The sequence below is a fragment of the Oncorhynchus gorbuscha genome, linkage group LG21 (assembly GCF_021184085.1).
Source record: "Oncorhynchus gorbuscha isolate QuinsamMale2020 ecotype Even-year linkage group LG21, OgorEven_v1.0, whole genome shotgun sequence".
NCBI lineage: Eukaryota > Metazoa > Chordata > Actinopteri > Salmoniformes > Salmonidae > Oncorhynchus > Oncorhynchus gorbuscha.
In genome coordinates this window covers 1617611-1630770 of record NC_060193.1, presented here as the reverse complement: position 1 = coordinate 1630770, position 13160 = coordinate 1617611, and the positions used below count along the sequence as shown (strand labels likewise).

At 44.5% G+C, this 13160-nt stretch overlaps 2 protein-coding genes across 2 annotated transcripts in view; one reads left to right on the top strand and one right to left on the bottom strand.

Annotated features, from left to right (window-relative positions):
- Nucleotides 1-2040, top strand: part of LOC124008826 (caspase-6-like) — a 43832-nt gene extending 41792 nt beyond the window's left edge. The window contains exon 5 of the mRNA XM_046320396.1: nt 1981-2040. Coding sequence (XP_046176352.1) covers nt 1981-2040 — 60 coding nt within the window. The remainder of the gene's footprint in view (nt 1-1980) is intronic.
- A 6265-nt stretch (nt 2041-8305) lies between these two features.
- Nucleotides 8306-13160, bottom strand: part of LOC124008659 (calcium uniporter regulatory subunit MCUb, mitochondrial-like) — a 24036-nt gene continuing 19181 nt past the window's right edge. Inside the window, exons 6-9 of the mRNA XM_046320138.1 lie at nt 12852-12958; nt 12088-12184; nt 11466-11582; nt 8306-8563 (exon numbers count right to left, since the gene is read on the bottom strand). Of these exons, the coding sequence (XP_046176094.1) occupies nt 8486-8563; nt 11466-11582; nt 12088-12184; nt 12852-12958 (399 nt within the window). The 3' untranslated portion in view covers nt 8306-8485. The remainder of the gene's footprint in view (nt 8564-11465; nt 11583-12087; nt 12185-12851; nt 12959-13160) is intronic.

The window sequence follows — 13160 nt, the reverse complement described above, 5'->3', positions numbered from 1 at the left end:
CATCCAGGCCATTAGGACATGATGGTCGTTAGAGCCCTGAGCACCAGTCAGACAGGCAACACACACACACACACAGTCAGACAGGCAACACACACACAGTCAGACAGGCAACACACACACACAGTCAGACAGGCAACACACACACATACACAGTCAGACAGGCAACACACACACAGTCAGACAGGCAACACACACACACAGTCAGACAGGCAACACACACACACAGTCAGACAGGCAACACACACACACAGTCAGACAGGCAACACACACACACAGTCAGACAGGCAACACACACACAGTCAGAGAGGCAACACACACACACAGTCAGAGAGGCAACACACACACACACACAGTCAGACAGGCAACACACACACACACACACACAGTCAGACAGGCAACACACACACACACACACAGTCAGACAGGCAACACACACACACACAGTCAGACAGGCAACACACACACACACAGTCAGACAGGCAACACACACACACACAGTCAGACAGGCAACACACACACAGTCAGACAGGCAACACACACACACACACAGTCAGAGAGGCAACACACACACACACACAGTCAGAGAGGCAACACACACACACAGTCAGAGAGGCAACACACACACACACACAGTCAGACAGGCAACACACACACACACACACAGTCAGACAGGCAACACACACACACACACACAGTCAGACAGGCACACACACACACACACACAGTCAGACAGGCAACACACACACACACACACAGTCAGACAGGCAACACACACACACACAGTCAGACAGGCAACACACACACACACAGTCAGACAGGCAACACACACACACACAGTCACAGGCAACACACACACACACAGTCAGACAGGCAACACACACAGTCACAGGCAACACACACACACACAGTCACAGGCAACACACACACACACAGTCAGACAGGCAACACACACACACACAGTCAGACAGGCAACACACACACAGTCACAGTCAGACAGGCAGACACACACACACACAGTCACAGGCAACACACACACACACAGTCAGACAGGCAACACACACACACACAGTCAGACAGGCAACACACACACACACAGTCACAGGCAACACACACACACACAGTCAGACAGGCAACACACACACACACAGTCAGACAGGCAACACACACACACACAGTCAGACAGGCAACACACACACACACAGTCAGACAGGCAACACACACACACACAGTCAGACAGGCAACACACACACACACAGTCAGACAGGCAACACACACACACACAGTCAGACAGGCAACACACACACACACAGTCACAGGCAACACACACACACACAGTCAGACAGGCAACACACACACACACACAGTCAGACAGGCAACACACACACACACAGTCAGACAGGCAACACACACACACACAGTCAGACAGGCAACACACACACACACAGTCAGACAGGCAACACACACACACAGTCAGACAGGCAACACACACACACACACAGTCAGACAGGCAACACACACACACACACAGTCAGACAGGCAACACACACACACACAGTCAGACAGGCAACACACACACAGTCAGACAGGCAACACACACACACACACACAGTCAGACAGGCAACACACACACACACACACAGTCAGACAGGCAACACACACACACACACACAGCCAGACAGGCAACACACACACACACAGTCAGACAGGCAACACACACACACACAGTCAGACAGGCAACACACACACACACAGTCAGACAGGCAACACACACACACACAGTCAGACAGGCAACACACACACACACAGTCAGACAGGCAACACACACACAGTCAGACAGGCAACACACACACAGTCAGACAGGCAACACACACACACACACAGTCAGACAGGCAACACACACACAGTCAGAGAGGCAACACACACACAGTCACACACTCATTTATTCATTAATCTCTCTCTCCCAAACTCATCCTGTCCCAGGTCCCTTGCTATACCTCTATGCTCACAAAGAAACTTTACTTCAGATCCAAGAAGCTCTGAAACAAGATATCAACTTTACTTCAGATCCAAGAAGCTCTGAGACAAGATATCAACTTTACTTCAGATCCAAGAAGCTCTGAGACAAGATATCAACTTTACTTCAGATCCAAGAAGCTCTGAGACAAGATATCAACTTTACTTCAGATCCAAGAAGCTCTGAAACAAGATAGAGGTTCATATGAGTATCTTGTCTTCTAACACAGATTTATGTCTCAATTCAATCCTTAGCGCTGGAGCCCTTACAATACTGTACCAGATTCAAGATACTCAACTGAGGCAAGACATTCTACATTATCTACTCCCGGGTCAAAACAAGACATTCTACTCTACAGAATCAAGACACTGAACAAAGATATTCTGAGACACTAAAAAACAAAAGATATTTTTACAAGATCAAGATACTGCACTAAGACAAGATACTCCACTACCAATTCGCAATTATAGAGGTACTATTAAATCAATAGAGGGGGTGGGGGTGTGCTGTGTTATAAACCCTCAAAGTTCCCGAATGGGCTGACAATGGCAGCCATATTGGTCAGGGAGAAATCCAAACCAATAGGTCGTTATCAGTAAAACTTCACAATAAGGTGCAAAGCATTTGATTTGGCAGCTAGGGGGCAAGGAGAACCCTCAGCTCCGCTAAAACCATTGACAACTATGTGCTGTTTTCAAGGGATGGTTAAATAAATGTAAATAAACTTTTTTTTTTTAATATCATCACCTTTTGAAGAGCCTCGTGGGATTCCACATTGAGCTCTATCGTAAGACGTATACAACAATTAACTGTATGCTTTTCATGATCAGTAAACATCCATTGGTCCTTGTATTTTGAAAAACGTGAGGGTAGTCAGATCCATTTGGCGTGTAGCTAGCTAGCTAAGCTTAGCAACCGACGTGTCATTTAGCTTCCTCGGAGATTAGGCTTTTGGAAAGAGCTTGTCATCGGCAAGTCCTCGTCCTGGTAAAGTTGTCAGTCGGACTTCTGTCACTACCGCTATAGATGGCAAGAAAATCAAACAAATATAACCATCTAGTTTATCCACCGAAAGCTTGCTAACTAGCCATATTGACTGATCTGCTTGTTAACAAGCCATATTGCTAGCTAGCCAAATTGACTGATCTGTTGTTAGCTTGTTAACTAGCCATATTGACTGAACTGTTATTAGCTTGTTAACTAGCCATATTGACTGATCTGTTATTAGCTAGCTAGCCAAATTGACTGATCTGTTATTAGCTAGCTAGACAATTTGACTGTGGCCCATCAATCAATGTAGCCTAGCATGTCTTGTCAGCAGAAATCGTAATTAAATACTCTTAAAAACAAATGTTGAAAATGGGATAATGTTGTCCATCTTCGCTAGTTGGGCCTATATTGGTTGGAGAAGAAAGTACATTACTTCTCCTTACCACTATGTTTAGCCAACTGTACCAAGTTTATACCTGTAGCTTTCATAGTAAACATGATCAGCTAACGATAATGTTACATGGCCCTTCTGCTGTTTGACAGGCAGAGCCCACAAAGGATGGGAAATATCAACTTAAACCACTATTGGCCACCACTCATTGTCACTTCACTTTTACATCACTAAAATATCAAATTAATGATGGCCAATATTGAGAGATATCGCAAGACTACCCTACGTATCTAAAATGACATGATCAACTGATGTTTACTGATTATGAAAAACAGACAGTTACTTCCTGTATAACTCTGATAGAACTAAACAGTTACTTCCTGTATAACTCTGATAGAACTAAACAGTTACTTCCTGTATAACTGATGATAGAGCTAAACAGTTACTTCCTGTATAACTCTGATGATAGAACTAAACAGTTACTTCCTGTATAACTCAGATGATAGAACTAAACAGTTACTTCCTGTATAACTGGGATGATAGAACTAAACAGTTACTTCCTGTATAACTCTGATGATAGAACTAAACAGTTACTTCCTGTATAACTGATGATAGAACTAAACAGTTACTTCCTGTATAACTGGGATGATAGAACTAAACAGTTACTTCCTGTATAACTCGGATGATAGAACTAAACAGTTACTTCCTGTATAACTCTGATGATAGAACTAAACAGTTACTTCCTGTATAACTCTGATGATAGAACTAAACAGTTACTTCCTGTATAACTCTGATGATAGAACTAAACAGTTACTTCCTGTATAACTCTGATGATAGAACTAAACAGTTACTTCCTGTATAACTCAGATGATAGAACTAAACAGTTACTTCCTGTATAAATGATGATAGAGCTAAACAGTTACTTCCTGTATAACTGATGATAGAACTAAACAGTTACTTCCTGTATAACTGATGATAGAACTAAACAGTTACTTCCTGTATAACTCTGATGATAGAACTAAACAGTTACTTCCTGTATAACTCTGATGATAGAACTAAACAGTTACTTCCTGTATAACTGATGATAGAACTAAACAGTTACTTCCTGTATAAAAAATATTGGCATTTAATTTGAGAATTTTATGTAATAATTTCGCTAAAACTGTCTGGTTAACATTCTTCAAATGAATTGTTATAACAATATCACAGCACTGGCAAACTGGTTGACCAACTCCCTGACCAAAATGGCTGACATTTATCCCATTCTAGTATTCTCTACTGAACCAAGATACTCTCCTGAACCGAGATGCTCTACTGAATCGAGATACTCTCCTGAACCAACAAACTACTGAACCAAGATACACTCCTGAACCTAGATGCTCTCCTGAACCTAGATGCTCTCCTGAACCTAGATGCTCTCCTGAACCAAGATGCTCTCGTGAACCAAGATGCTCTCGTGAACCAAGATGCTCTCGTGAACCAAGATGCTCTCGTGAACCAAGATGCTCTCGTGAACCAAGATGCTCTCGTGAACCAAGATGCTCTCGTGAACCAAGATGCTCTCGTGAACCTAGATGCTCTCCCGAACCTAGATGCTCTCCCGAACCTAGATGCTCTCCCGAACCTAGATGCTCTCCCGAACCTAGATGCTCTCCCGAACCTAGATACTCTCCCGAACCTAGATACTCTCCCGAACCTAGATGCTCTCCCGAACCTAGATACTCTCCCGAACCTAGATACTCTCCCGAACCTAGATACTCTCCCGAACCTAGATGCTCTACTGAATCAAGATACTCTACTGAACCAAGAAACTACTGAATCAAGATGTTCTCCTGAATCAATATACTCTACTGAACCAAGAAACTACTGAATCAATATGTTCTCCTGAATCAATATACTCTACTGAACCAAGAAACTACTGAATCAAGATACTCCACTGAACCAAGAAACTACTGAATCAAGATACTCTCCCGAACCTAGATACTCTCCCGAACCTAGATACTCTCCCGAACCTAGATACTCTCCCGAACCTAGATACTCTCCCGAACCTAGATACTCTCCCGAACCTAGATACTCTCCCGAACCTAGATGCTCTACTGAATCAAGATGCTCTACTGAACCAAGATGCTCTACTGAACCAAGATGCTCTACTGAATCAAGATACTCTCCTGAATCAAGATGCTCTACTGAATCAAGATACTCTCCTGAATCAAGATGCTCTACTGAACCAAGATACTCTCCTGAATCAAGATGCACTACTGAATCAAGATGCTCTACTGAACCAAGATGCTCTACTGAATCAAGATGCTCTCCTGAATCAAGATGCTCTACTGAATCAAGATGCTCTACTGAACCAAGATGCTCTACTGAACCAAGATGCTCTACTACAGATTGACAATACTATACCAGATTCCATATACACTGAACCCAATGTACAGTAACTCCACCACCACTACAGCAGTGCTTTCAGAAATTATTCACTTAAACATTTTGTTCAGATATTTCTTCAAATATATAAATGAAAAGCTGAAATGTCTTGAGTCAATACGTTTTCAAGCCCTTTGTTATGGTAAGGAGCTTAACTATGTTCAGGAGTAAAAATGTACTTAACAAGTCACATAATAAGTTGCATGGACTCACTGTGTGCAACAATAGTGTTTAATTTTTGAATGTCGATTTTCATCTCTGTACCCCACACATACAGATAATTGTAAGGTCCCTCAGTCGAGCAGTGAATTTAAAACACAGATTCAACCACAAAGACCAGGGAGGTTTTCCAATGCCTCACAAAGAAGGGCCCCTATTGGTAGATCGGTAAAAAATGTAAAAGCAGACATTAAATATCCCTTTGAACACGGTGAAGTTATTAATTATACTTTGGATGGTGTATCAATACACCCAGTCACTACAAAGATACAGCCGTCCTTCCTAACTCAGTTGCCGGAGAGGAAGGAAACCGCTCAGGGATTTCACCATAAGGCCAATGATGACTTTAAAACAGTTACGGAGTTTAATGGCTGTGATAGGAGAAAACTGAGGATGGATCAACAATATTATAGTTACTCCACAATACTAACCTAAATGACAGAGTGAAAAGAAGGAAGCCTTTACAGAATAAAAATATTCCAAAACATTCATCCTGTTTGCAACAAGGCTGTAAATACGGCAATAAATGTGATAAAGAAATTAACTTTTTGTCCTGAATAAAAAGTTATGTTTGGGGCAAATCCAACATCACTGAGTAAAACTCTTTCTATTTCCAAGCATGGCGGTGGCTGCATCAGGTTGTGGGTATGCTTGCCATCAGCAAGGACTAGGGAGTTTTTCAGGATAAAAATAAATGGAATAGAGCAAAGGACAGGAAAAAACCTGGTTCAGTCTGCTTTCCACCAGACACTGGGAGATGAATTCACCTTTCAGCAGGACAGTAACCTAAAACACAAGGCCAAATCTTCACTGCAGTTTTGACTTAAATCATCTTGAAAATATATGTCAAGACTTGAAAATGGCTGTCTAGCAATGATCAACAACCAACAATCCAGGTGTGCAAAGCTCTTAGACCTACCCAGAAAGACTCACAGCTCTTAGACTTACCCAGAAAGACTCACAGCTCTTAGAGACTTACCCAGAAAGACTCACAGCTCTTAGAGACTGACCCAGAAAGACTCACAGCTCTTAGAGACTTACCCAGAAAGACTCACAGCTCTTAGAGACTGACACAGAAAGACTCACAGCTCTTAGACTGACCCAGAAAGACTCACAGCTCTTAGAGACTGACCCAGAAAGACTCACAGCTCTTAGACTGACCCAGAAAGACTCACAGCTCTTAGAGACTGACCCAGAAAGACTCACAGCTCTTAGACTGACCCAGAAAGACTCACAGCTCTTAGAGACGGACCCAGAAAGACTCACAGCTGTAATCACTGTCAAAGGTGGTTCTAACATGTATTGACTCAGCTGGGTTGAATATGTAAATTAGATACTTCTGTATTTCATTCAAGGGGTATAAAACACGTTTTCATTTTGTCATTATTAGATGGGTGAGAAAAGGATATTATAATTATATTGAATCCATTTTGAATTGAGGCTCTAACACAACAAAATGTAGAATAGGTCAAGGGGTTTGAATGCTTTCTGAACCACGAGACAAAGATGCTGCACAGAACCCAGATACTCTACTTCAGAACAAAGATGCTGCACAGAACCCAGATACTCTACTTCAGAACCACGAGACAAAGATGCTGCACAGAACCCAGATACTCTACTTCAGAACCACGAGACAAAGATGCTGCACAGAACCCAGATACTCTACTTCAGAACCACGAGACAAAGATGCTGCACAGAACCCAGATACTCTACTTCAGAACAAAGATGCTGCACAGAACCCAGATACTCTACTTCAGAACAAAGATGCTGCACAGAACCCAGATACTCTACTTCAGAACCACGAGACAAAGATGCTGCACAGAACCCAGATACTCTACTTCAGAACCACGAGACAAAGATGCTGCACAGAACCCAGATACTCTACTTCAGAACCACGAGACAAAGATGCTGCACAGAACCCAGATACTCTACTTCAGAACCACGAGACAAAGATGCTGCACAGAACCCAGATACTCTACTTCAGAACCACGAGACAAAGATGCTGCACAGAACCCAGATACTCTACTTCAGAACAAAGATGCTGCACAGAACCCAGATACTCTACTTCAGAACAAAGATGCTGCACAGAACCCAGATCCGATATACTCAACAGACAGAGACCCCGAGACCAGACATTAAACATTAAAACAAATATTTGAAACACTTTGAGCGTTTGTTTTAGCCTGCCTGAAGTGCCAAATGGGCGGGGTTTAAGGTTTTGGGACTATTCAATTGGTCCATTAATCCAGACAAGCTCAATCAAGCACAGATAAAAATGATGAATTTATTTCATATAGTAAATCTCTGAAATGATATTCTTTGAACGCAGGCGTATGACATATTTCTCTGAGTCCACATGAGATGTAATGTAGAGCTGGTGTTACGCGGAACAAATGAAGGTGCTACAATATTGCTCCTTTTATAGTGTATAGTGTGTGTGGTGTTTAGTTGCTGGGCTGAATGGGGTCCACTGGTAGCTGTAGTTGAATAGGTTTCCTCAGGCGTTTCAGATCACTCTCCACCTACACACGCACACACACACACACACACACACACACACACACACACACACACCATTAGTACTTGGTACAGAGTGAGCTGTAAGAATGTCTGTCCTCACTATAGCCTGGTAGTGTGTCCTCACTATAGCCTGGTAGTGTGTCTGTGTCCTCACTATAGCCTGGTAGTGTGTCCTCACTATAGCCTGGTAGTGTGTCCTCACTATAGCCTGGTAGTGTGTCCTCACTATAGCCTGGTAGTGTCCTCACTATAGCCTGGTAGTGTGTCTGTATCCTCACTATAGCCTGGTAGTGTGTCCTCACTATAGCCTGGTAGTGTGTCCTCACTATAGCCTGGTAGTGTGTCCTCACTATAGCCTGGTAGTGTGTCCTCACTATAGCCTGGTAGTGTGTCCTCACTATAGCCTGGTAGTGTATCCTCACTATAGCCTGGTAGTGTGTCTGTGTCCTCACTATAGCCTGGTAGTGTGTCCTCACTATAGCCTGGTAGTGTGTCCTCACTATAGCCTGGTAGTGTGTCCTCACTATAGCCTGGTAGTTTGTCCTCACTATAGCCTGGTAGTGTGTCTGTGTCCTCACTATAGCCTGGTAGTGTGTCTGTATCCTCACTATAGCCTGGTAGTGTGTCCTCACTATAGCCTGGTAGTGTGTCCTCACTATAGCCTGGTAGTGTGTCCTCACTATAGCCTGGTAGTGTGTCCTCACTATAGCCTGGTAGTGTATCCTCACTATAGCCTGGTAGTGTGTCCTCACTATAGCCTGGTAGTGTATCCTCACTATAGCCTGGTAGTGTGTCCTCACTAAAGCCTGGTAGTGTGTCCTCACTATAGCCTGGTAGTGTGTCTGTGTCCTCACTATAGCCTGGTAGTGTGTCCTCACTATAGCCTGGTAGTGTGTCCTCACTATAGCCTGTTAGTGTATTCTCACTATAGCCTGGTAGTTTGTCCTCACTATAGCCTGGTAGTTTGTCCTCACTATAGCCTGGTAGTGTGTCTGTGTCCTCACTATAGCCTGGTAGTGTGTCTGTGTCCTCACTATAGCCTGGTAGTGTGTCTGTATCCTCACTATAGCCTGGTAGTGTGTCTGTATCCTCACTATAGCCTGGTAGTGTGTCTGTATCCTCACTATAGGCTGGTAGTGTGTCTGTATCCTCACTATAGCCTGGTAGTGTGTCCTCACTATAGCCTGGTAGTGTATCCTCACTATAGCCTGGTAGTGTATCCTCACTATAGCCTGGTAGTGTGTCCTCACTATAGCCTGGTAGTGTGTCTGTGTCCTCACTATAGCCTGGTAGTGTGTCTGTGTCCTCACTATAGCCTGGTAGTGTGTCCTCACTATAGCCTGGTAGTGTGTCCTCACTATAGCCTGGTAGTGTGTCCTCACTATAGCCTGGTAGTGTGTCTGTGTCCTCACTATAGCCTGGTAGTGTGTCTGTGTCCTCACTATAGCCTGGTAGTGTGTCCTCACTATAGCCTGGTAGTGTGTCCTCACTATAGCCTGGTAGTGTGTCCTCACTATAGCCTGGTAGTGTGTCCTCACTATAGCCTGGTAGTTTGTCTGTGTCCTCACTATAGCCTGGTAGTGTATTCTCACTATAGCCTGGTAGTGTGTCCTCACTATAGCCTGGTAGTGTGTCCTCACTATAGCCTGGTAGTGTGTCCTCACTATAGCCTGGTAGTGTATTCTCACTATAGCCTGGTAGTGTATCCTCACTATAGCCTGGTAGTGTGTCCTCACTATAGCCTGGTAGTTTGTCCTCACTATAGCCTGGTAGTGTGTCTGTATCCTCACTATAGCCTGGTAGTGTGTCTGTATCCTCACTATAGCCTGGTAGTGTGTCTGTATCCTCACTATAGCCTGGTAGTTTGTCCTCACTATAGCCTGGTAGTGTGTCTGTATCCTCACTATAGCCTGGTAGTGTGTCTGTATCCTCACTATAGCCTGGTAGTGTGTCTGTATCCTCACTATAGCCTGGTAGTTTGTCCTCACTATAGCCTGGTAGTGTGTCTGTATCCTCACTATAGCCTGGTAGTGTGTCTGTATCCTCACTATAGCCTGGTAGTGTGTCTGTATCCTCACTATAGCCTGGTAGTTTGTCCTCACTATAGCCTGGTAGTGTGTCTGTATCCTCACTATAGCCTGGTAGTGTGTCTGTATCCTCACTATAGCCTGGTAGTGTGTCCTCACTATAGCCTGGTAGTGTCCTCACTATAGCCTGGTAGTGTGTCCTCACTATAGCCTGGTAGTGTGTCCTCACTATAGCCTGGTAGTGTGTCTGTATCCTCACTATAGCCTGGTAGTGTGTCTGTATCCTCACTATAGCCTGGTAGTGTGTCCTCACTATAGCCTGGTAGTGTGTCTGTATCCTCACTATAGCCTGGTAGTTTGTCTGTGTCCTCACTATAGCCTGGTAGTGTGTCCTCACTATAGCCTGGTAGTGTGTCCTCACTATAGCCTGGTAGTGTGTCCTCACTATAGCCTGGTAGTGTGTCCTCACTATAGCCTGGTAGTGTGTCCTCACTATAGCCTGGTAGTGTGTCCTCACTATAGCCTGGTAGTGTGTCCTCACTATAGCCTGGTAGTGTGTCCTCACTATAGCCTGGTAGTGTGTCCTCACTATAGCCTGGTAGTGTCCTCACTATAGCCTGGTAGTGTGTCCTCACTATAGCCTGGTAGAGTGTCCTCACTATAGCCTGGTAGTGTGTCCTCACTATAGCCTGGTAGTGTGTCCTCACTATAGCCTGGTAGTGTGTCCTCACTATAGCCTGGTAGTGTGTCTGTATCCTCACTATAGCCTGGTAGTGTGTCCTCACTATAGCCTGGTAGTGTCCTCACTATAGCCTGGTAGTGTGTCCTCACTATAGCCTGGTAGTGTCCTCACTATAGCCTGGTAGTGTGTCCTTACCATAGCCAGTTGGTCTCGTAGTGCGTTGTATCTGTGTGTGTCAAACTGTTCCATTGCTGCTCTCTTGTGGAAGAAGTGAAGAAACTGACGGTCCTTAGCATCCGGATAGAGCAACTCCTACACACACACACACACACACCGTTAACACACACACACACCGTTAACACACACACACACACACCGTTAAAACACACACACACACCGTTAACACACACACACACACACCGTTAACACACACACACACACCGTTAACACACACACACACCGTTAACACACACACACACACCGTTAACACACACACACCGTTAACACACACACACACACCGTTAACACACACACACACACCGTTAACACACACACACACACACACACACACCGTTAACACACACACACACTCACCGTTAACACACACCATTAACACACTCTTAAGACTCAACTTTTACAAGAGAAGCTTGACACACGCAACAGATCACACACACTGTCTGTCTGTCTGTCTGTCTGTCTGTCTGTCTGTCTGTCTGTCTGTCTGTCTGTCTGTCTGTCTGTCTGTCTGTCTGTCTGTCTGTCTGTCTGTCTGCCTGTCTGGCTGCTGTCCGTCCGTCCGTCCGTCCGTCCGTCTTGCCTGTTTAGTGAGTATGTAGTAGCCCAGGAAGCCCATGCTGGTAGCGTAGGTGATGAAGTAGGTGACTGGTTCCATCACGTCCCAGGCAAACACAAACCTGGATGGGACAGATGGGACGGCACAGATTAATGTTTGTGTGTGCCTGTAATCCCTGTGTTTGTCTGTAATCCCTGTGTTTGTGTGTGTGTGTGTGTAATCCCTGTGTTTGTGTGTGTCTGTAATCCCTGTGTTTGTGTGTGTGTCTGTAATCCCTGTGTTTGTGTGTGTCTGTAATCCCTGTGTTTGTGTGTGTGTGTGTAATTCCCGTGTTTGTGTGTGTGTGTGTAATCCCCGTGTTTGTGTGTGTGTGTAATCCCCGTGTTTGTGTGTGTGTGTGTAATCCCCGTGTTTGTGTGTGTGTGTAATCCCCGTGTTTGTGTGTGTGTGTAATCCCCGTGTTTGTGTGTGTCTGTAATCCCCGTGTTTGTTGTGTCTGTAATCCCTGTGTGTGTCTGTAATCCCTGTGTGTGTCTGTAATCCCTGTGTTTGTCTGTAATCCCTGTGTTTGTCTGTAATCCCTGTGTTTGTCTGTAATCCCTGTGTGTGTCTGTAATCCCTGTGTTTGTCTGTAATCCCTGTGTTTGTCTGTAATCCCTGTGTTTGTCTGTAATCCCTGTGTGTGTCTGTAATCCTTGTGTTTGTCTGTAATCCCTGTGTTTGTCTGTAATCCCTGTGTGTGTCTGTAATCCTTGTGTTTGTCTGTAATCCCTGTGTTTGTGTCTCACCAAGTCAGGTATCCCAGAAAGCTTCCCTGTAGAGAGAGAAAGGCAAGCACCGCCCACTCTATACACATCGACTGAGACTCCGCCCTCCCAGCCACTTGGGCCCGCACCTACACACACACACAGAAAGACACACACACAGACAGAAAGACACACACACACACAGATAGACACACACACACACAGAAAGACACACACACACACACAGATAGACACACACACAGATAGACACACACACACACAGATAGACACACACACACACAGATAGACACACACACACACACACAAATAGACACACACACACACACACAA